The following is a 21,085-nucleotide window of genomic DNA, read 5'->3' as shown; positions in this document are numbered from 1 at the left end:
CCCATCTCGTCTGGGGTAAAAAGCCTTGAGCTGGGCTAGCGGCAGGCTGGATCATCCTTTAATTGGCCTGATGTTGCTGTGCTGATGCCACTTTGCATTATCCCAGTGCTTGGCCACCTTTAATGTGTTTATCCATATGCTGCATGAGATGGGAAACTTGTTACCCCAACTGGACAGTGTCTCAGTGGCCAGTTTCACCCACGGCTGTGCAAGACGTTGAATCTGTCTCTGTGGAGCGCAGGCTGCCGCCTTGGGGCAAGAAATAATTAAAATTATGGCAAGGAGGGGTAATTGAATTATTTGTAATTGTAGAATTATTTTTATTATAGATTATTCTGGTAATTCCAGCATGATTGTCTTCTTATATTCTCGTAATTCAGAATTATTATGTATTATTCTTGTAGAATTATTTTATTATGTATTATTCTTGCAATTCTAGAGTGAATTTCTTACCATGTCTTGTAGAATTATTATGTATTATTCTTGCAGTTCTAGTGGTTTTCTTATCATGTCTTGTAGAATTATGTATTGCAATTCTAGAGGGATTTTTCTTATCATGTGTTATTCCTGCAATTCTAGAATGAATTTATTCTGGCAATTCTAGAATGACTTTCTTATTCTTGCAATCCTAGAACGATTTTACCATATATATTATTCTTCCAATCCTAGGATGATTTTCTTATATTATTCTTATTATTATTTTCCTCTTGTGTAGTATTCTGGCAATTCCAGAGTTATTTTCCTCTTGTGTGGTATTCTTGAAAATCTAGAATAAATTTAGTCGTGCAATTCTATAATTAATTATTCTTGCAAGCCTAGAATTAATTTCTTCTTATTGCCATTCTAGAATGAATTTATTCTTCCATTTCTAGAATTATTTTATTAAACGGGGTCATCTCATTCTCACTATCCTAGAATTATTTTCTTCTCTTCCTCTTGCCATTCCACAATAACTTTCTTACGTATTACTCTTGCAAACCCAGAATTCTTTCCTCACGCACTATTCCTGCAAAGCTCCGACGATTTTCTTCTCTCGTTCTCGCAATCCCAGAGTTATTTTAACCTTCCTTCTTCCACATCCAGAAGCCTTTTTCCTCTCACAGCCTCGCCCCTCCACGACGAGGCACCCCAACCCCCTCACAACGCGCTTTGCCTAATTACTAATTAATTACCGCTGACCAATCACAGTGTAGCCGGGGCCGGGAGGCGGGAGGAGGTGCGGGACGCGCTCCGCACCCTCTCCCGCCCCCCGGCTGCGGTGACGGCGGCCCCGCTCTGAGGTGATGGCGGACGGCGCCTGCGCCGCCCCGCCCACCGGCGGAAGCGGCGGGCGAGTGACGGCGCTGCCGACCAATAGGACGTCGGCGGCAGAGACAGCGTCGTCCTATGGCGTGAGGCGACGTGTGCGGGTGGGGCGGCGGCGGCGCGCGCGCGCTGCCTGCGGGAGCGGCGGCGGCGGCGGCGGGAGGGCGGCGGTGAACGGCGGCCGCCGCCGCCGGGAAGGATGCGGCTGCGGATCTACAAGCGGAAAGTGTTGGTGCTGGCGGTGGCGTTAGCGGTTTGCGCGCTGGCGCTGTGGGGAAGCGGCGGCGGTGGCGGGCGGAGGAGGCAGCAGCAGCAGCAGCGGGGCGGTACCGGTACCACCGGGGAACCGGTGCGGGTCAGCGAACCGCCGGCGCGCCGCCCCGCTGTTAACGCTTCGGCTGCATCTTCAGCACCGTCGCTGTTTACCGAGAACGGGACGTTGAGTTACCGCTCGCTCGTTTACCGGCTGAACTTTGACCAGCCGGTGCGGAACGCCGGGCGCTTCCCGGTACGATCCGCCGCCGACGTGGTGCTGGTGGTGCAGGTGCACGATCGAGCCGAGCACCTGCGGTTGCTGCTGGAATCGCTGCGGCGGGCGGCGGGAGTGGAGAACGTGCTGCTGGTGTTGAGCCACGACCTGTGGGCCGAGGAGCTCAACCGGCTGGCGGCCGGCGTGGACTTCTGCCCCGTCCTGCAGGTCTTCTTCCCCTTCAGCATCCAGCTCTACCCCCGCGAGTTCCCCGGCCACGACCCCCGTGACTGCCCCCGCGACGTGGGCAAGGCGGCGGCCCTGCGCCTGGGCTGCATCAACGCCGAGTACCCCGACTCCTTCGGGCACTACCGCGAAGCTCGCTTCTCCCAGACCAAGCACCACTGGTGGTGGAAGCTGCATTTCGTCTGGGAGCGGGTGCGGGCGCTGCGGGAGCACGCCGGGCCCATCCTTTTTCTGGAGGAGGACCACTACCTGGCACCAGACTTCTACCACGTCCTCAAAAAGCTGTGGGCGCTGCGCGAGCGGGAGTGCCCCGAGTGCCAGATCGTCTCCCTGGGCACCTACAGCCCCATCCGTGGTGGCTTCGCCGGCCGCGCCGACAAGGTGGAGATGAAGACGTGGAAGTCAACCGAGCACAACATGGGCATGGCCTTCGGCAGAGACACCTACCAGAAGCTCATCGAGTGCACGGACGCCTTCTGCACCTACGATGACTACAACTGGGACTGGACTCTGCAGCACTTGACTGTCTCTTGTCTTCCAAAGTTCTGGAAAGTGCTGGTTCCCGAAATCCCCCGGATTTTTCACACGGGGGACTGTGGCATGCACCACAAGAAATCCTGCAGACCGTCCACCCAGAGTGCCAAAATTGACTCTCTCTTGAACAGCAACCAACAGTACCTGTTTCCCGAAACGATGAGTGTCAGTAAAAGGTACTCCATGGCACCCCTTTCCCCTCACGTGAAAAACGGAGGGTGGGGAGACATTAGGGACCACGAACTCTGTAAAAGTTACCGCAGACTTCAGTGAGGATCGTTCTCGCAGCCTTTTTCTTTTTGAGTTGTTCCATGCTGCCTTTTATAGGCACACAAGTGTATAAAAAGCATTTATGAGTTGGTTTCTGCTTTAATATGAATAAACATTCTTGTAAAAGGTGTCCCAAAATAGTAAATCTTTTATGTTTGGCAACCACGTCCTGGAAACGGGCTACTTGCTGCTCAGAGCAGCGTCACAGCCCCTTGGCAAAGGCTGGCCGCTGCTGTGCTTACTGGGAGGAGGAGGAAACTTGTATTTAAGTGCATTTTTTCAGGTGCTCGTAGTGCTTTGGTGTGGGGTTTTCCCCCATGAGGGGAGGTGGTGAGGAGCGAGGGAGGGGACTGAGCCCTCCTGAGCTCCAGCCTGGTGGGAGCTGGGCTTTGCACCTCCTGCCATCCCGCCTGGGGTTGCCTCATGCCTGATACCTGCATCCCGTTTTGGTTGCGATGTGTTGATGAATAGATGAAGGAAAAAAAAACCCCACACATTGTTTTTACTACAATATAGATAAATATATGATTTTTTTTTTAGTTTTGCCAAAATAAAATTCAGTTGTTTTGTAATACCAGCGAAGTTCTTGAGTCTCACAAAAAGATGATGTCATCTCATGTTGCTAGAAAGTCAGGACCAGGGTGGGGAGGGTGCCTTGTCTTTAATCCAGAGGGCTGAAAACGTGCCATCACCCCTTCTAGTAGCGTGTGTTTAACTTCATTAAATTTTTAGTGATACTCACTAATTGAGGCAGAATAGAGTAACAAATGCGTGGCACGATACCCCTTTTGTTTGGATCCAAAAAAGTTCGCTTTCAAATTAGTCAGCTGTGTATAGAGACCAGTAAAAAAATACTGCTGTGTAATGGAAACGAGCTGAAAGCCACGAACGGGAGGGAGCAGGGCCGTTAACGTCGAACGCTTCCTCGCCAGCTTGAAGTCACGGTACAGCTGCTGTAACGGCGCTCTGCTGGGAAGCACCACCAGTAGCAATAGCACAGAAGCAGCTTTTTGTAGAACAGAAGTATATTAGAGAAAGAAAACACAATGCTAAGGTGACAGACAAGCAATATTTAGAGGTAGATTTTATGCTGAGAGATTTGGAGAGGGGGATAAAAATTAATTAGGGAAAATGGGGTTGGTGCTGTTAGGACTCCAGCTAGAAGAGTTACTTATGAAGGGCATGGAGCAAGGCTTTCCCTTTACCACCATTTGTCGTATGGGTTGTGAATATATTGGTTAAACATTCATTTGAGAAAGAGCCAAGTTTTGTATGTTCATTTTGACCACGATAAGATGCTCTTTTCTTTTCCAGGGGTAATTTAACTGCCATGATTTTGTAGCAGCTTTGGTACTTGCACCAAGTCAGAGCTGAAAAAGCTGTGCCTGTGCCTCAGCCCTTTGATACTCCCACAAGGAGCTGCGCAACGGAGCTGATTGGGGTTAAACTGAACCCAGCAAACCACTTACCCCCCCTCCGCTGGGTCGGTGCTGCGCTGGGGCAGAGGGTAGGGCAGGCGCTTTCGGCAGCTGTGGCTTCCGCTGAACTTACAAAAGTAACGCTCACGCTGCATACCCCCCCATTGAACATCAAAATGTACAAGTAATTCCAGAGCAGCTGTGAAAAAAGCCAAATTTAACTTTCTTCTAAAGCACATCTGTCTTGTACAACTCGAAAGAAAGCACGAGTTATTTCAGAAGCAGTCAGAAAGGGAACTGAAAGTTGTTTATTATTATATACGTTCTTTTGGTTATTACACTTGAGAGAGAAACCAGCAAACAGCACATTGAACCTCGTGGGGAACTGGTTTTGAAAAGTAAATCTGATCTGGATAAAGTGAATCCATTTTACAAATTGTAACTACTTAGTAGCAGACGTGCAACAAGAGAGGATGTTTTTATTGTGCAGTTGAATGTGTTCCATTGACAGACTGGGGTATGTTTGGGTGCTGTGTGCTGAAGTAATGTACTAGGATGGAATACATGGTATAAACGTTGATTATTTCTAGGAGACTAATTAGAACTTCTCCGTGTAATTAGAAATTTCTTTTGATTGCTAAAAATCAGTACAAGTCTAATCCTGCAGCGATCACAAAATGAAAGGTTTGAGAAATGATGAATACTGCTCATTTCTAGGTGGGCTAAACACAGCAGCTCCTGAGGGAGCCATTAGAAGAAAGATATGTACAAATACTCCCTGTAATGTAACTAAGAAAGTTATGTAAACAATAGAGATGCATTTTCTTCCAGGAGCTCAGATTCCCCTTCAACTGCATCTTTCTGGGTAAGTAAAACTATTTCAGCCCATACATGGGATTAGAAAACTCAGACCTACCTATTAACTTCAAAAATTATTAAGAACGTAAGTACTGACATGTAAACAAAACAGTTTCAGTAGGAACCTGTGTTCTCCTCTTAGCCCTGAAGTCACAAACCAGCACGTGGAAGTCGCAGTAAGCATCAAACAACAGAAGGAAATCCTAAAATAATTAAACTAATCCAATTCATACAGCAAAGAGTTCTGAAACGCGACGGGGCAGCGCGTTACGTGATCCCTAACGATCTGCACGCTCCCGTCCTGCGTGTTCACTTCTCGCAGGAGCGGGGAGGCCGCTCTGTGCTGGTTCCCCTGTGCTGACCCCGCTGCCAGCTGCCCCCCCGGCAGAAGCCCGGCTTGTTTTTCCGAGCCGGGGGCCACGGCCCTTTCGCCCACTGCGGCAGCACTTTCTAAATCGGGTTCCTCTCTCCTAGATTGGCCAGGAATTGCTGAACTGGTGTCAGAAGGTTCACGCTGCAAACAATGCTCTGAACTACAACCTACTTTTCCTATTGTTTCAGCTGTTGCAAGAGATGTGGAAGTTTTGTTGGTTTCTGTAGCTCGCTCTTCTCCAGCTGCGTCAGCTGCGGCACAGTTTGTTTCTGCCTGCGTTTGGGGGTAGTCGCCGTTTGTCTTTTCAGCCAGATCTCCCTCTGAGCTGCTAAGCGTCTGTTCTTCGCCATGGCATTCAGAAGGGACCGCTTCCTGCGGCTGGCGAGAGAATAAATGAATGAAAATAAATGAATTGGTTTATTGCTCTAACGGACGGGGCGCGTAAAACCGCTGCAAAGACAGGCCAAGACACCTGTTTCTCCACCGTCTGCTTCCAGAAAGCCAAGCCAGTGCGGGGCTGAGGTTTTCCTCATCTCGTACCGCGCGTGGGAATGAGTGGCAGGGCGGTTGTTTGCCTCCCGAGGGCTTCCTCTGCGATAGGAAACGCTGCTGGGCCGCTGCCAAGTGGCCACAGCCTCTGTCGCAATTAACAGCGGCGATTCACCACGCCCAGGCTGTTGTTTTCTAGAACTCAGAGGCCACAAAATCAGCCAGGGGATCTAAACTCTCATCGCAAGAAGGGTGTTTTAACCGTGTAATTAGGGAAATTACCATCTTATCATATGTGGACTGTGTAACTGGGAAGTGAGCTGTCTTTCTCAACCGGCCTAAGCGAGTTAATCCAGGAATTGCTGCAGTTTGCCTCAGAAGAGTATGAACTGAGAGACCCAGTGCTGTCTAAATAGCCGTTACCCAATTTCACCATAAGCTATTGACTGCTTTAGCAAAAAAGAGCTGGTAACTCATGTCCGTATCAGTGGACAGTGAGGATCAGGTGGGCATCTGGCCAGGAGCAGCTGGAGCTGTGGATTCAAAGACTTGAGTCACTCCCTTACACACCCAGCCCTCTCTGACCCCAAAGCCACTGCTCACTCCAGCAAGAAAAAAAAGAAACACTACTAAGTTCTTCTCAGCACTGGATGATTCTCCCACACGACAGTGTGACTATTTAAGATACCTCAGCTTGCCTTTCTTGGGTACCAAAACACACACATCTGCTCTCCAGCAATTTGAGTTTTAAATTTTTATGTACATCCACACTAGCTGCAAAGTTAAGCCTGTCAAGTAATGCTGGAGCCACTATCTGTAGGGCAAACTCCTCAGTCCTCCAGCTTCGTTCCAGAGGTCACACGCTTCGTCTGAACTTGCTTTCCAAGAAGCCATCTACACGTTAACTATATCTGCAGTCTCCAGTTTATGGCCGCAGAAGTAACCTGATTGTCCCTGCATATTATCTTTAAATGAATTTCTGATACAGTGTCTACCAAGAAATCCCAGTTGGTTTGCGGGTTTTACATTGTCCTTTTCACAAAACTAATGTTCTCTTCATCTGTCCATCTCCTGTTTTGCAAAGAGAGGTCATTTGAATCCTGTGGCAGACTTCAGGAACAGACTACCTTACATAGGCTGCCCTTCTTCCTCAGTCACCCTAACTGAGGCCTTAAACATTACAAGCAGTGAATTTGAGACCAGTGTTTAATTATCTACAAATAGGAAACCACCAAGCGTTCCAACTCTTGGACCAAACAAAGATAATGAGACCCAATTCTTCACAGAATTCTCCAGGTTTTCTCTATCTGTGTGACAAGACAGTGAAGCAGTGGCCATGACTGAGCACCCTCTGTCCATCTGAACAAGCCCTTTCCCCCTCCCACTCCCAGCAGGCAGGTTCTTTGCCTCTCCACTCCCTCCTGACCCCAAATCCCTCCAGGTAAGTTCATTTCTGGTTACGTGTCCATGCAAAAGACAGCATGCTTTAACCGTGGGCGCCAGTACATGAACCCAGACCTCTGGGTATTTGAAGGATGTGGATTATTCACTTCTTTATTCTGGTTTTGTTCTGACGACATCTGCCATGATTTATTTGCAGCACGTTGTCATCAGCTCTGACCTGGAAGCACTTGGGGTCACTTACTAAAAACTGACATTTATACTTGCAAATACACCCTACACTCCATGGTTTTCTCTGCTGTATCAAAACAGGAATAAAGCTGTTTGGGTCAGACTGGATACGATCTTGCTGAAGTACATAAATCAGCCAGCAGTGTGTACTACTGCCGGAGAGATCCTTACCTTCAACCTGATTTGAATTCTGTCCTCAGTTACATCAGGCACTTCAATTAATGGCTCGCTTTCCAGTGCTGATTGGGAGCATGAGGAAGGGCATAAAACAGTGCTGAGAAATCCATCAACATTTTCTTCACTGACAAACAGTCTTTCCTAAAGAAAAGAAAGAGCAGGTTATGTTCTTTCCATACTATACTTGAGTGGTATTGGAGCCAGAAACTTACTCCAAACAAAGCCAGGTCAGCAATTCATTTCAAGAGGACACAGCCTCAAGCTCGGCCAGGGGAGGTTCAGGTTGGACATTAGGAAGAATTTCTTTTCAGAAAGGGTTATTAGACATTGGAAGGGGCTGCCCAGGGAGGTGGTGGAGTCACCATCTCTGGAGGGGTTTAAGAAAAGCCTGGACATGGCACTTAGTGCCATGGTCTAGTTGCCATGGTGGTGTCAGGGCAATGGTGGAACTCGATGATCCCAGAGGGCTCTTCCAACCTGGCTGATTCTGTGATTCTGTGATATATAGATCTGGACTCCCTCTGAGGAATGATTTGCACCAACATTGTTCCACCATCCTCACCTGTCTCAACATCAGGAAGGTGTCATGCTTTTATGGATTTGTTTCAGTGTCTTACTTTAGGAAACACCTCCTTGGACTGTCGTTGCAGGATCTTTGAACCCTCAGGCTTCAAGATCAGACCTTCTGAAGCAAAGGCTATGAAACATGCATGGCTGTATCCATTTCACATCCACCCACGGAGCCCCCTCAGATCTCCACGTAGGCAAGCGTACACACTAGCGAGGTATCCACAGTTCAAGATGACAGTCTGGGGCGTGTTTTGAGGCTGTTAACATGCAGTTCACAAACAATGTGAAACACGTTGCTACAGGTTTAACGATTTAAATCAGTTGCAGGCAATTAAAGGTCCTAAAATATAGCCTGGAGGGGCTGTTTCATAAGAGCTGCAGAGCTTTCCCTGTCCTCATGTTCTTCCTAAATCATCTGCTGTAGGCTGCGGGTAAGGACAGACGTTGGCACAATAAAAATGGTATAACCTAGAGGACTATTCTTATGTTCTGTGAATTACCTTTCCTGTTTAACAATGAACTGTTTTAATTGGAAATAGCAGGGGAAAATTGCAAACCTTCTACTTTAGGTCATACTTTTAAATTTCTCAGTCCAGTTCTACCCTCTTGCCAACCCAATGGACGTTAACTTCAATTATCAACGGCATCTTGCAGACTGAGAAGCAAAAAGGCAATTCTGCACATTTTTGGCCCCCTGTGGATGGAGCCTTATGCACAGCCAGATGCCACGCTGTGCCTAAGGCACAAAATTTAACCGTCAGCTTAAAATAAAATCTGTATGGGAAAAATAAAACAGCACAGTATCTTTTCACTATTTAAATTAGAAATCACAATATGTAGAGTCATAGCATACCTATTGCTGGTTTTCAAAACCAGAGGACTGAATTCATTTTCTATCCAGAAAGATTATAATCCAGGCAAACACCCAACATCGGATGCCGAGACAGTTTGTGGAAACATTAGACTACAGCAGGGTTGCCCTAACAGAAAACCCTCCAGTAACATCCCTACTTCTTGCATTTTTGTATACAAAGCCTAAAGCACTTATTCCCTCGTGTTGCATCCTTTCTTGCCTGCCAGGGAGGGACCCTGCCAGTGCTTCAGGCTTGCAGAAATACTCTGCAGAGTTCAGAGGTGTGGTTCAGCCCGTCCTGGTATCCTGCCTTCGCTGAGAAGGAAAGTGCAGCAAAGCCCCCTCTGCTCCAGCACGACGACTCTCCTCACCCAGCTGAGAAATTTAAGTCACGTTTAGCTGACATCTCCGCTCCTTCGCACCCCACGTTTTCATTTTAAGAGCAAGAACATTTTCCTAAAAGCTGGAGACTCACAATTTGAGTGAAGGTTTAAAAAAAAACCAAAAACAAAAACAGACCAGTGTTTGTTACTGTTTTTCCCCCAAAATAACTGCTACCAGATCTCCACATCTCAACACCCCGCTTGGGGAAAGAACCCCTGTGGGTTTTGGGGCTCAGCAATCTTCCTTCGATTCTCTCTCCTGGACTACTGCGACTGGGAGCAAGTCTCTTTGCCTCCATTTTTCCTATATAAAATGAGGAAAAACATATTCTTTTCCTCTGAACCTGCATTTGTTTGGTCTCGTTAGAGCATAAGCCTTTCGTGAAAGGACAATGGTTGGACTCGATGATCCCAGAGGTCTCTTCCAACCTGGCTGATTCTGTGATTCTGTGACTCTTACTGTGCATTTGTGCTCTTAGCAAAGCTGGTACCTGACCTTGCTCGTGTCCATAAGCAGCGTAACAATAAAAAGAAATCACAGAATCAATGAGGTTGGAAGAGCCCTCTGGGATCATCGAGTCCAACCAGTGCCCTGACACCACCATGGCAACTAGACCAGGGCACTAAGTGATGTCCAGGCTTTTCTTAAACCCCTCCAGAGATGGTGACTCCACCACCTCCCTGGTACAGGAATCAGGAGAGGAGATGCTTGAAAAGCCAACAGGTAATGGAAAGTTTTCTGTTAGGTCTAAATATTGCAAATCACATCCTCAGATCGCTTTGTCTCAAGCGACTTTAACCACGGGGTCACTTGCAAACCAGGTTTCGTACAGCTCGACCCCGTATTCCCAGAGCACTACACTTCCATTTCAAGTAAGTATTTAAAATTTTATCCCAGCACTACCCAGTGCCCCACCATAAATCACGGCACCTTGTGCCGTACGCACAAGCCATGCTGTTCGTTATCAATATAACGATTATCATTAGCCTGTTCAGACGGCCAGCGCCTGTAATTTGGACTTTGCATTCACGGTGAGTATACGCTGAGGTGTTTATATTACTGCAGATGTTATCAAAGCACAGACCTTGAAAAAAATGATTCAGGAATTTATTTTAAAGCCTGTTTGCTCTGGCTTGGAAGAGCAGCAGAGGACAAGCATCTGCAGATGATTTCAACGACCCTGTAAAATAATTCTTCAGTTTAAACAGTTTATTTTCTGATATTTAAGATACTCTCTTAGCAACTCAGAATTAAATTTGCTTTCCCCTCCACATACTGTCATCCGCTGTTTGGTACACATTCGTTTTTCCCTGTGACTAAACTGAGACCAGATTAACATAAACGTTAGCAGGAGTGACTTTGGTTTCTAGAACACTTCGTCATTCAAAACCATCCTCGTATCGCACAGCACTGACAGCACATCACAGCTGCAACACCAGCAAACACAGCACAAAGCCAGTCCCCCCCCACGGCTGCCCTTAGCACTCCCATAGTTTGTTCTGCATTACTTTATCCAAACTCAGAGCCAGTTACCACCCGGAGTTACCTCCCACACAGGCTGCAACAGTTTTAAAAGCGGGACAGCTTTCAGGCTTAAATTATTTGCATATCTGCTGTAATGAGAAGCTGATGCCAGTATGAAAAGGCTCTTGGATCTAGGGATCTCCTGGCCGCTCGGTTTGTAGGGTCCCATCGCAAACCAGCTCGACTGGAGAATTTGAAGCTCAAAGTTTTGGTGAATGAAAGTACTGGGGGTGAAAATTATTATAAGGTATTCATGACTGCAAAGATTAAACAGCTCAAAAGCAGCTTTCATCAGCTTAATCAGTAGATTAATAATGTCTCCTGACATAACTGTTTTGTTTAAGTACGTTATTCCCATAATGCATCTTCCAATTACACGGCTGTTCAGAAATTAGTTTGTTTTATAGCAGAAGCAAACTAATTATGTTTCTTAATGTAGTTTGGGAAAGAGGTTACTTTGAAAAAAATCAAACAATAAGTTTGTTCCGTTCTCCTTTTCTGTCCTCCTCTGACCTCCCAAAAAACTTGCCAAGAGTCCTGAAATGCTGATAACAGAATCAACTGAACCAAAACCAAACTGCTGTCGGATTAAGCACAACAGTCCTAGTTTCTAGCATCATCTTCCAAGAAGTGAGCCCTAACTATTATATTAACTCTTTATAGTAGCTTGGAAGTTGAAAATTATAACCCTGACTTTCAAAGAAAGCATATAACACAACTCTCCCAAACGAGAAAGGGAATTGGGAAAAGGAGGGAGACTTGTGGGTTGAAATTTAAACATTTAATAAAATAAGAAAACCGATATCAATACCAATACAAAAGACACAAAATTATACTTAGCTCATAGAGTGGTGGCAAGTCCCTCCAGGGATAGTAACCATCAAGAAGAGAAGAGAGGAAAAGGATGAAGGGGAGAGCAGAGCAAAGAGCCCCCCATCCCCACAACCTTTCCCATTTATAGTGACCCTGACACTAATGGTACAGCACACACCTGTGGGCCAGCCTGGGGCAGCTGCCCTGGGTTTAACTGCTCATGGCCTTGATCACCAGCCCACAGCTGGGCACAGACTGGAACAACATGGAACAGAAAAGGGATTCTATAAATTTTATCCCTGCAAAACCAGGACAACTTCCCATGACAGCTCTCTAGGTTTCATGCTTGGCTGACTCTCAAACCAAGAAATGTATTTATCCACAAGAGCCCTAATTCTGAGGTGACCAAGCAGGAGGACAGCCCCAGCACGGCCCCAGGCAGCGTGCCCACGGCAGCACAGAATCACAGAATCAATCAGGTTGGAAGACACCTCTGGGATCATCCAGTCCAACCGTTGCCCTGACACCACCATGGCAACTAGGCCAGGGCACTAAGTGCCATGGCCAGGCTTTTCTTAAACACCTCCAGAGATGGTGACTCCACCACCTCCCTGGGCAGCCCCTTCCAATGGCTAATGACCCTTGCTGAGAAGAAATGCTTCCTCATGTCTAACCTGAACCTCCCCTGGCCAAGCTTGAGGCTGTGTCCTCTTGTCCTATCGCTAGTTGCCTGGCAGAAGAGGCCGACTCCCACTCTGCTACAACCTCCCTTCACGTAGTTGTAGACTGCACATCTAGCCCACGGCCCGTTCCGCACGCTCTCAGTGCTGGGAGCAGCGTAGCTCTGCCACCCACAGATGACTTCTTTTCCAGGGAATACGGGGCCTTTCGGCAGCCCCACGCCAGGCACACGTCCAGCACGGCTGGAGAGCACGGGATCTGCCTGGGTGCCATAGATCTGGCAGCTCATACAAGACAAATACCACGTTCAATGAGATAACAAGAGGATTAATTACAACGATTGACAGTCCCTCTGTTGTAAAGACAACTAAAAATAATATTATTCCCATGGGGTTTTTTGTGTAAACAGGTCATAGCGGGTGTTTGTCTTGGAGGAGCTGCCCCACAGCATACCTGTTGCCAAAGCAGAAGTCCTGGGGTTAGAAAACAACACGTGACAGTAGGTGTGAGCTGAGGTCAGAGGGCTTCAGCGTTATTTACCAGCTGCTTTCTGAAGGAAAAAGCAACAAGAGCTTCAAAAAGCTCTCCTTCACAAGGCACCGGTGGCTGTGCCAGCAGAAAAATCACACGTCTCTTTTTATGCTCAGTAACACACCCCGCTAAAACATTCTCTTGATGAAGGCATCAACACTCACACAGAAGTTACACAAAGCTTTCGTATCGCTGTGCAACTCCCTTTTAGGTACCTGTGTTAAGTAATCCTCACCAACAGCATAACTCATGCTTAGCTCAAACCAGGAACAAATCAGGAATGTTTAGTATAAGATTTTTCATACTGTTAAAAAAAAACAACCTCATTGCATAGTAAAGCAGAGGAAACACTGCTCCCTGCTGTGCCCTGGATACCCGTGGGGGTTTACGTGAGTTAAATCTTAATATTTTCCACAACAGAACATGGGGTTTTATGACAAAAGGGATGGGCTGACTGCAGCGATTCCCTCCCCGGCACGGGAAGCCCAGGAGGGAAGCCCTGACCCATCCTCTGAACAAACTCCTTGCAGTCTGCTGAGAAGGGTGTGGATCAGCATGAAAGGGAATTACTACTTTAACCAGTCTTCTTCTAATCACATGAAAACGAGCACACATGACCCCAAAACTGCAGGCAGAATTAATTATCTACCAAACGTGTTTCACATGCTGAGCCTCCAAGTCTCAGTAGTTCAGATACACCCACCACAAAATTGGTTTTTATTTCTGTCCAGAACTGAGCATTTAACCCCAGGAGCCCAAAACATTAAAAGACGGTGTTTTAAGAGGGCATGATTTTAGTAATTGCCCAACTCCAGCTCTGGCATAAACCAGGACATTCTGGGACATGTTGTTCTCAGAAACCTTGCCTGGCACAGGCTCACAGATTTTATTAATGGTTGTTTAACTCTCAACCATTATTTTTTCATTATTTACTCCCCAGGCTCTGTTGTCTGCAAACGAAGGGGAACTCTCTGATGCAGGAGTTCCCTAGGCCTGAGCTCCCAGGATCTAAACAATGGAAGCAAGAGATGTAGAAGGTATTAGTGGATGAACTGCCCAGCAGCTTCCTCAGGTCATGAGTCTCCATTCCCCTGGAAAAACAGTGCCTGGAGTGAGCCCTGCAGAAAGATTAACACTGTGTGGTCTCTGCTGCAGTGATTGAGCACAAGGACAGTGACAAAAGATAACTTTTAAACCCCTGAAATACATGACCCCGGTCCACAAAGTCCAAAGTTACAGAATCTTTAATTTTATAGGATTTCTGCTCACCGTCACAAGTGTGTGGACATTGTGGTTTAGCCAAGGAGCAAAACTATCAGAGAGAAAGAGAAGCAACGGCTGCAACTGCTGATAAGAAGTTAGGGCTCAGGGTCAGCAGAGAGCTGACTATTGTGTGGGAAAGTGGTAAAACCAAAGTAACATCAAGAGCTACCAAACGAAGGAACACTTGCAATGACACAGTTAAAGTCCAGGGAGGGCCGCTGCACTGTAAAGACTTGCTGAAAATAAGCACTTGCTGGGGTGGGAATTCAGACTGCTCAGCATCTATGGAAACTGAGCTCTAAATATATCATCTTTCAGCGCAGGGATTCAAACGGATCCGACTACAAAAGGAAAACCTTGAAATTCTGTTTCAAGAACGGCGTCCTAAGGACAAGCTCGACTCATTTGTCTACCAATATCTGTATCAGATCAATTTCCAACAAGAAAAGAGGCCAGTGTGATAACAGGGACATCACAAGCACGCAAGGCAGGGCCATGCAATTACCGGCACCGCTATCGCACGCGTGGATCTGGGCAGAGATCAACCAAAATCAAGCGATACACTCTGCACATCACAGCCCAGGGACGAGGCTGCCGAAGAGATGCCTTCTGCTCACGCGGTGAACAATTATTGTAACATATTTTCCTGGCTGTTTAGCAAGTTAATGGGAGACAACTACGCAGGCAGCCTGGCAGGGCACTGTGACAGCCACTGTGGCACCAGCCATCGCCGAGCTGGGCAGAAACAACACAGAAACTCTTGGTCTCCTGCAAGAAGCAACTTCCCTGAAGACAGTGGAATAGGAATTTCCTATCTGTAAAAAAACACCAGCCTCTTCTTCCGCCACGTGCTATCCTCTGATAATGCTACTGTGGGAGAAGAGATTCCAGACACGCAGACAGCAGCGCAGCGGGGAGGTGCAGGATAAAATTCCTGCTCGCCGAGGCCACTGAAAGCTCCCCAGAGTGATGAGACAGGGCCCTGCTACTGTGTGTGTTCCTAAAAAGCTCTTCTGTGCCTGATGTAACTCCTCGCAGATCCCAACGTGGGAACCGTAGCTCTGATTTACAGAAAGAGATTCAAAGCAGAAAAACACCACAGATGTCAGCAACAAATTGAAGAAATCAGCGTAAGTAGAAGAGAAGCTACCACAGAATCACAGAATCAACCAGGTTGGAAGAGCCCTCTGGGATCATCGAGTCCAACCATGGCCCTGACACCACCATGGCAACTAGACCAGGGCACTAAGTGCCATGTCCAGGCTTTTCTTAAACCCCTCCAGAGATGGTGACTCCACCACCTCCCTGGGCAGCCCCTTCCAATGGCTAATGACCCTTGCTGAGAAGAAAGAGCAAAGAGTTAATGGACAGAAGACAGCATATAATAGTAGCTCTAATTAAATATTCATTTTTCTCACTTCACTCTCAGTGAATGCAGCTATCAGCGCTGGCACAGGCACTTTTGGGAAACAGCACAGTTAAAAAAAGGCAAACAGAACAAATGACTTCAGACTATTTAAGCTGCTTCAATTTGCAGGCCTGGTATCCCAAAGGACAGCACCCCAGAAGAAATCAATCTTTTTTAGCTTGCTACAGGAATGAATGGCTGGGAGGCCTATGACTGATATCCAATCTCCACCTCCTCCTACTCCACCCAAAACATTTTGCAATATATAATAAATTCAGCACATTCAAAGATCTTTTTAACTCACAAAACGGTAACATTGACCAAAACCCCATTACTGCATGCCCTTTTGACAACTTTCAATCAAAAGATGTTCCCCCAATCATAACAACGAACGCACACACCAAACACTCTCAATCATTAGACTGAGACCAGGGCACACAGAAATGTCCATCAAACACAATACTAAAAAGATACTGCAGCAGAATTTCCTGTTCCCAAACTGAATTTTCAGCTATATCCCCACAAAGAGTCACAGAAAGTTGTTGTTTTTCCTTAAAACCTTCGGTTTAGGCCTGCACGCCATAAAACAAGCGCAAGGACACACACCCCAGCGCGTGATGAAGGAGATGGATATTCAGACTATCTGAAAAAGCTGATCAAATGCCTGTAGCTCCTACCCCGTGCCTTCTGTACCTACACAGAAAATGGGCAGCAGTTTCCACGATGGATTATTTGACGTTGCATCGACACCCAGTACTTGATGGCACCGAGTAACAGTAGTGCCAAACGTTTTGTGGCCCCACTTGCACAGACTTGCAGGCTCCTGCTCTGGTAAAAGCGAAGCAAACGCACTGCAAACAGCTCAGTGTAGGTGGTTCTCAATAAATTCATCATCTTTGATACTGAAAATGATTAGCTCCTCCTTCAGAGGAGTTGCTATTACAGAAAAGGTGTGCAGCCTGCCAGATGGGAAATAAAATGTGAAGATTCAGCTGCACGTATAGTAATTGGATAAATACCTTTCAGAATCCAGCAGTATTTTCTAATTGTAGGCACGGAGCAATTAAGATACTCCAAGCCACCATCCCAGTGGATATACGTTAAGCCTGCCCATTTTCTGGACTTGCACTCCCATGGTACGTGACCCAACCTGCCGAGGATTTTATTGTTCTAAAATAAAGACAAACTGGAAATCACAGGGCTGAAAGGTTACACAAGAATTGTGCAGTCTTAATCCCTGCTCATGATAAGTTGTTTGAAACCCTGAGCTTACAGTTCTCCACAAAACTTGCATGAGTGCTTCTTGATAGGAAGAGCTGAGCTTTGTGGGGACACTGCCACTTCTGAGGAGGCGTGCCAACCTCCCCCTGCCACAGGGAGCATCGCTGCCTAACAACCCATAAAATAATAAAACATCTAAACTAGAATCATATTCAGACCGGTAAGAAGATGAAGAACTAGCCCAGGAAAATGGCAATCGACAGCAGTTCACAGCTGCGGTTCGCTGTGTTACTCTGGTTGAACTACGAGGTGTTCCTGTGGCTGTAAGTGGGAGCTCTGTCCTGAAATACAGACACAGGGACACTCACTCCATGCACGCCTGCATTTCATGACACTGTACGCGCGTGTGTACATCTGGTGTGTTATAAACATCTCCTTTCTTCACGTGAATAGGCTGCATGAGCAATTTACACGGCCTTAAAGGCTCACGCTAAGGACATAGGGCAGACTCTGTTTTCACTCTTCATCGTAATTTCCCTTAGAAAAAAGTCAGCACGGGAGCAGAAACCGTTTCAATTCCAAGGACAAAGATGTCAGCTCTGTGACGTGACCTTCGTACCGCTCGTACAAGACTGGCACTAATTAGGTCGTTCCACTTACATCCAGTAACAGTTCTCTGAGGGAAGCAGTTTCCATCACTACCGATTTCTCCCGAACTCACACCGATAATCTAACACCTCCCTGAGACACCATTCCTAAACGAACCCCAACAGTGAAAGCCACAGCCCACAGCGAAGCGGTGGCACTCTGGGGAGCGTGACGCACCGACCCTGCCATTCTGAAGCCGTTACCTGCAGAGCGGAGGCGTCAAGGCCGAAGCAGAACTTCTCCCAGGGCCCGGTGCTGCCGGGGGCCTTGGCGAGCCCGATGGCAGCGTTGTGGGCAGACACGCTAACGCTGGTCTCGGGGGACGCCAGCCTGTTTGCGGGAGGGAACTGTATGAAGAGGGCATAGGCACCGGTGTCACTGGAGAAGCGGAGGCTGTAGTGGTTCGTGCCCACGTCCCCGCTGAGGCTCTGGGGCAGGATGCCGGGCACATGCAGGAGCAAGGTGAGGGAGGCCTCATCCTGCCGGCACTGGAAGGGAGGGCACACGGCGGCCTCGGGGCTGCCGGAATCCCGGGGAACAGCCATGTCGCCGGGGCTGCTCTCGGGAGGGCACGGAGGGGCGTCCCCGCCGAGGCCGCTGGGCGCGGCCGGCTCGGGGCTGGCGCTCGGAGCGGGGGAAGCGACGCCGGAGCGGGGCGGTGGCGGGTCGCCGCCCGCGGGGGGCTCGGCGGGGCGCGGGGCGGCGTCCCCGCCGCTGCACGTGCTCCGGGCCGCGCTGCCGCCGCCGGGGTCTGGGGGAGGAGCCGCCCCGCAACCCGCCTCCGCCGCCGGCGGCTCGGCCAGCCCCTCCGCGCCGGGCCTGGCCTCCTCCGGCCGCTCCCCGCCCGGGCCTAGCGGTTCCTGCGGGCCGGGCCGCGGCACCACGGGCAGCGTGACCACGAGCTGCCGCTGGGCCTTGTTGAAGGCGGCCCGCCCGCCGCTCTCGTCCACGTCGTAGGGGAGGCGGAGGCGCAGGCGGTAGGCGGGACGCTGCGAGTCGAGGCGCAGCTCCCGGCCGTGGATTTCCAGCGCGGCCTGGGCGGCGGAGCGCAGCAGCGGCAGCTCCACCGTCACCACCAGCTCCTGCGGCACCAGGCTGGGCGCCGAGTCGCGGCAGCACCGGTAGTCCTGCAGGTCCACGTAGGAGCGGTGCCGGATGCTCCAGCGCGGCGTGGTGGGGCCGGTGGGCCGGGCGGCCGGGGCGGTGGGCGGCGGCGGTGGCGGCGGGGGGGCGGCGGGCGGGAAGGGGAAGGGCGGCAGCGGGGAGTCGCCGTCGGCGGGCGGCGGCGGAGGGCCGCCGGGCAGCGGGGTGCGGATGACGGGCGCTTGCGGGACGCCCTTGTACTTGATGCCGCGGAGGACGGTGGCGTTGGCGCGGTCGAGCTGCACGGCGCAGTGGCGTTCCACGGCGTCCAGCGCCGTGTCGCTGAGCAGGCGGCGGAAGCGGGGGCTGCGGGCGGCCAGGCGCAGCGCCGCCGGGTGGAAAACCACATCGTAGACCAGGCGGCGGCGGCCGCCGCGGCCCAGCTCCTCGCGGCCCGGCGCCAGGCTGTACGGCAGGGCCCAGCGGTGGCCGCCGGGCTCGGCGCTGGCCTGCGGCGCCCCGACGTGCGGGTTGCTGCAGACGTTGAGGTAGCAGCGGCGGGAGCCGGCCTGGCTGGTGCGCAGCACGTAGCCCGCCGCGGGGTGGACGAAGCGCACCTCCACGCCGCGCTCCCGCTCCAGGGCCGCCACCTCCTCCTCGTACAGCCGCCGCTGCTCCGGGTCGGCCAGCTCCGCCGCGTATTCGGCAAACAGCGCCCGGAACTGCTCGTCGCGGAAGGCCCGTTGGAGCCGCTCCGCCTCCTCGGCGCTGAGCTCCAGCTCCTCCAACCGCCCCGCGCCCGCCATGGCCCCGGCCCCGGCTCCGGCCCGGCCCAGCTGCTGCGGTTGCTGTGGAGACGCCAAACAAGATGGCGCCCCGGGCCGGCCGTGCTCGTTGCCATGGTGATAGCAAACAAGATGGCGCCGCCGGGCACTTCCGGCCGGTTGCTATGGAGACGCCAAACAAGATGGCGGGCGCTGCGCCCGGGGTTTTCCTCAGAGAAAGTGGTTTTCCTCTTCCGCGCCCTCCATCCCGGCCTCGCTGAGCTTTTGCCTCAGTGGCTTCGTGCTGGTTCTCGGCCCTCGCCCCTGTCTTCCTGAGGGGCGGGTCTCCCCTGTCTCCTCCTCCTTTTGCAGGGCTCCTGCTCCCCCCTGTCCCGGATCTCCGGACTGGCACTGCCAGCCCCTCCTGGCCGATGGGAGCGCATTCAGAAGTGCCGCTGCAGCCTCTCCTGCCGTTTGGGATTAGACCCTCGGCAGTTCAGCTCCCACCTCTTGCACCCAGCTTCCATCCACACCCCAATGGCCCCTCCAGAGCCTGTACCCCTGTCTGTCCTACACCTGCTCAGGGCACTCTGGGGTAGCACCACTCTGCTCCCCTGCTCTTCGTGTGTGTGAATGGCTGGAGCAGGTTTTTGCTTAATTTCATCAAAAAGGGACCAGGTTCACATGCCAACAGGCTGCTCTCCGCCCTTGTGGCCAAGAAGGCCAATGGCATCCTGGGGTGTATTAGAAGGGGTGTGGTCAGCAGGTCGAGAGAGGTTCTCCTCCCCCTCTACTCTGCCCTGGTGAGGCCGCATCTGGAATATTGTGTCCAGTTGTGGGCCCCTCAGTTCAAGAAGGACAGGGAACTGCTAGAGAGAGTCCAGCGCAGAGCCACGAAGATGATTAAGGGCGTGGAACATCTCCCTTATGAGGAGAGGCTGAGGGAGCTGGGTCTCTTTAGCTTAGAGAAGAGGAGACTGAGGGGTGACCTCATTAATGGTTATAAATATGTAAAGGGCAAGTGTCATGAGGATGGAGCCAGGCTCTTCTCAGTGACATCCCTTGACAGGACAAGGGGCAACGGGTGCAAGCTGGAACACAGGAGGTTCCACATAAATATGAGGAAAAACTTCTTTACGGTGAGGGTGACTGAACACTGGCACAGGCTGCCCAGAGAGGGTGTGGAGTCTCCTTCTCTGGAGACATTCAAAACCCGCCTGGACGCGTTCCTGTGTGACATGATCGGGGTAATCCTGCTCCAGCAGGGGAGCGGACTAGATGATCTTTCGAGGTCCCTTCCAATCCTTAACATTCTGTGATTCTGTGATTCTGTGTGATTCTGTAAGCCAAACCGACTGCTGATGCACAAGTTAGCACTGCCAGGCCCTGACTCCTTCCCACCTTCCTGATTGCTCCTTCAGCAAGATTTCCTCCTCCCTGCCTTCTGCAGAAGTTTCAAAGGACCATGTACTTGTTCCTCTCACCTCTCCTCGCCCTGCCTGCGTAACACTATCCGTGGAACAGATTATATACTGCCATTAGAAAATAACACCCCACAAATCTTCTCCAGA

General features: G+C 50.1%; 2 protein-coding genes across 2 annotated transcripts; one reads left to right on the top strand and one right to left on the bottom strand.

Moving 5' to 3' along the window:
* Positions 1 to 1,446: 1,446 nt before the first annotated feature.
* MGAT2 (alpha-1,6-mannosyl-glycoprotein 2-beta-N-acetylglucosaminyltransferase) lies at positions 1,447 to 3,326 on the top strand. The gene has a single exon (XM_068416670.1). It carries the CDS (start codon positions 1,505 to 1,507, stop codon positions 2,825 to 2,827), a length of 1,323 nt encoding a protein of 440 aa, XP_068272771.1. The 5' UTR covers positions 1,447 to 1,504; the 3' UTR covers positions 2,828 to 3,326.
* Positions 3,327 to 4,578: 1,252 nt separating this feature from the next.
* On the bottom strand, positions 4,579 to 19,597 carry DNAAF2 (dynein axonemal assembly factor 2). The gene is made up of 4 exons (XM_068416655.1): positions 18,402 to 19,597; positions 17,871 to 18,350; positions 7,766 to 7,912; positions 4,579 to 5,851 (listed from the first exon to the last, which is right to left on the bottom strand). Exons 1-4 carry the CDS (start codon positions 19,554 to 19,556, stop codon positions 5,318 to 5,320), a joined length of 2,316 nt encoding a protein of 771 aa, XP_068272756.1. The 5' UTR covers positions 19,557 to 19,597; the 3' UTR covers positions 4,579 to 5,317.
* Positions 19,598 to 21,085: the final 1,488 nt, after the last annotated feature.

The sequence above is a fragment of the Nyctibius grandis genome, chromosome 20 (assembly GCF_013368605.1).
Source record: "Nyctibius grandis isolate bNycGra1 chromosome 20, bNycGra1.pri, whole genome shotgun sequence".
NCBI classification, from domain to species: Eukaryota; Metazoa; Chordata; class Aves; order Nyctibiiformes; family Nyctibiidae; genus Nyctibius; species Nyctibius grandis.
The sequence above is the reverse complement of the archived record's forward strand: the minus strand, read 5'-3'. Positions and strand labels throughout refer to the sequence as shown.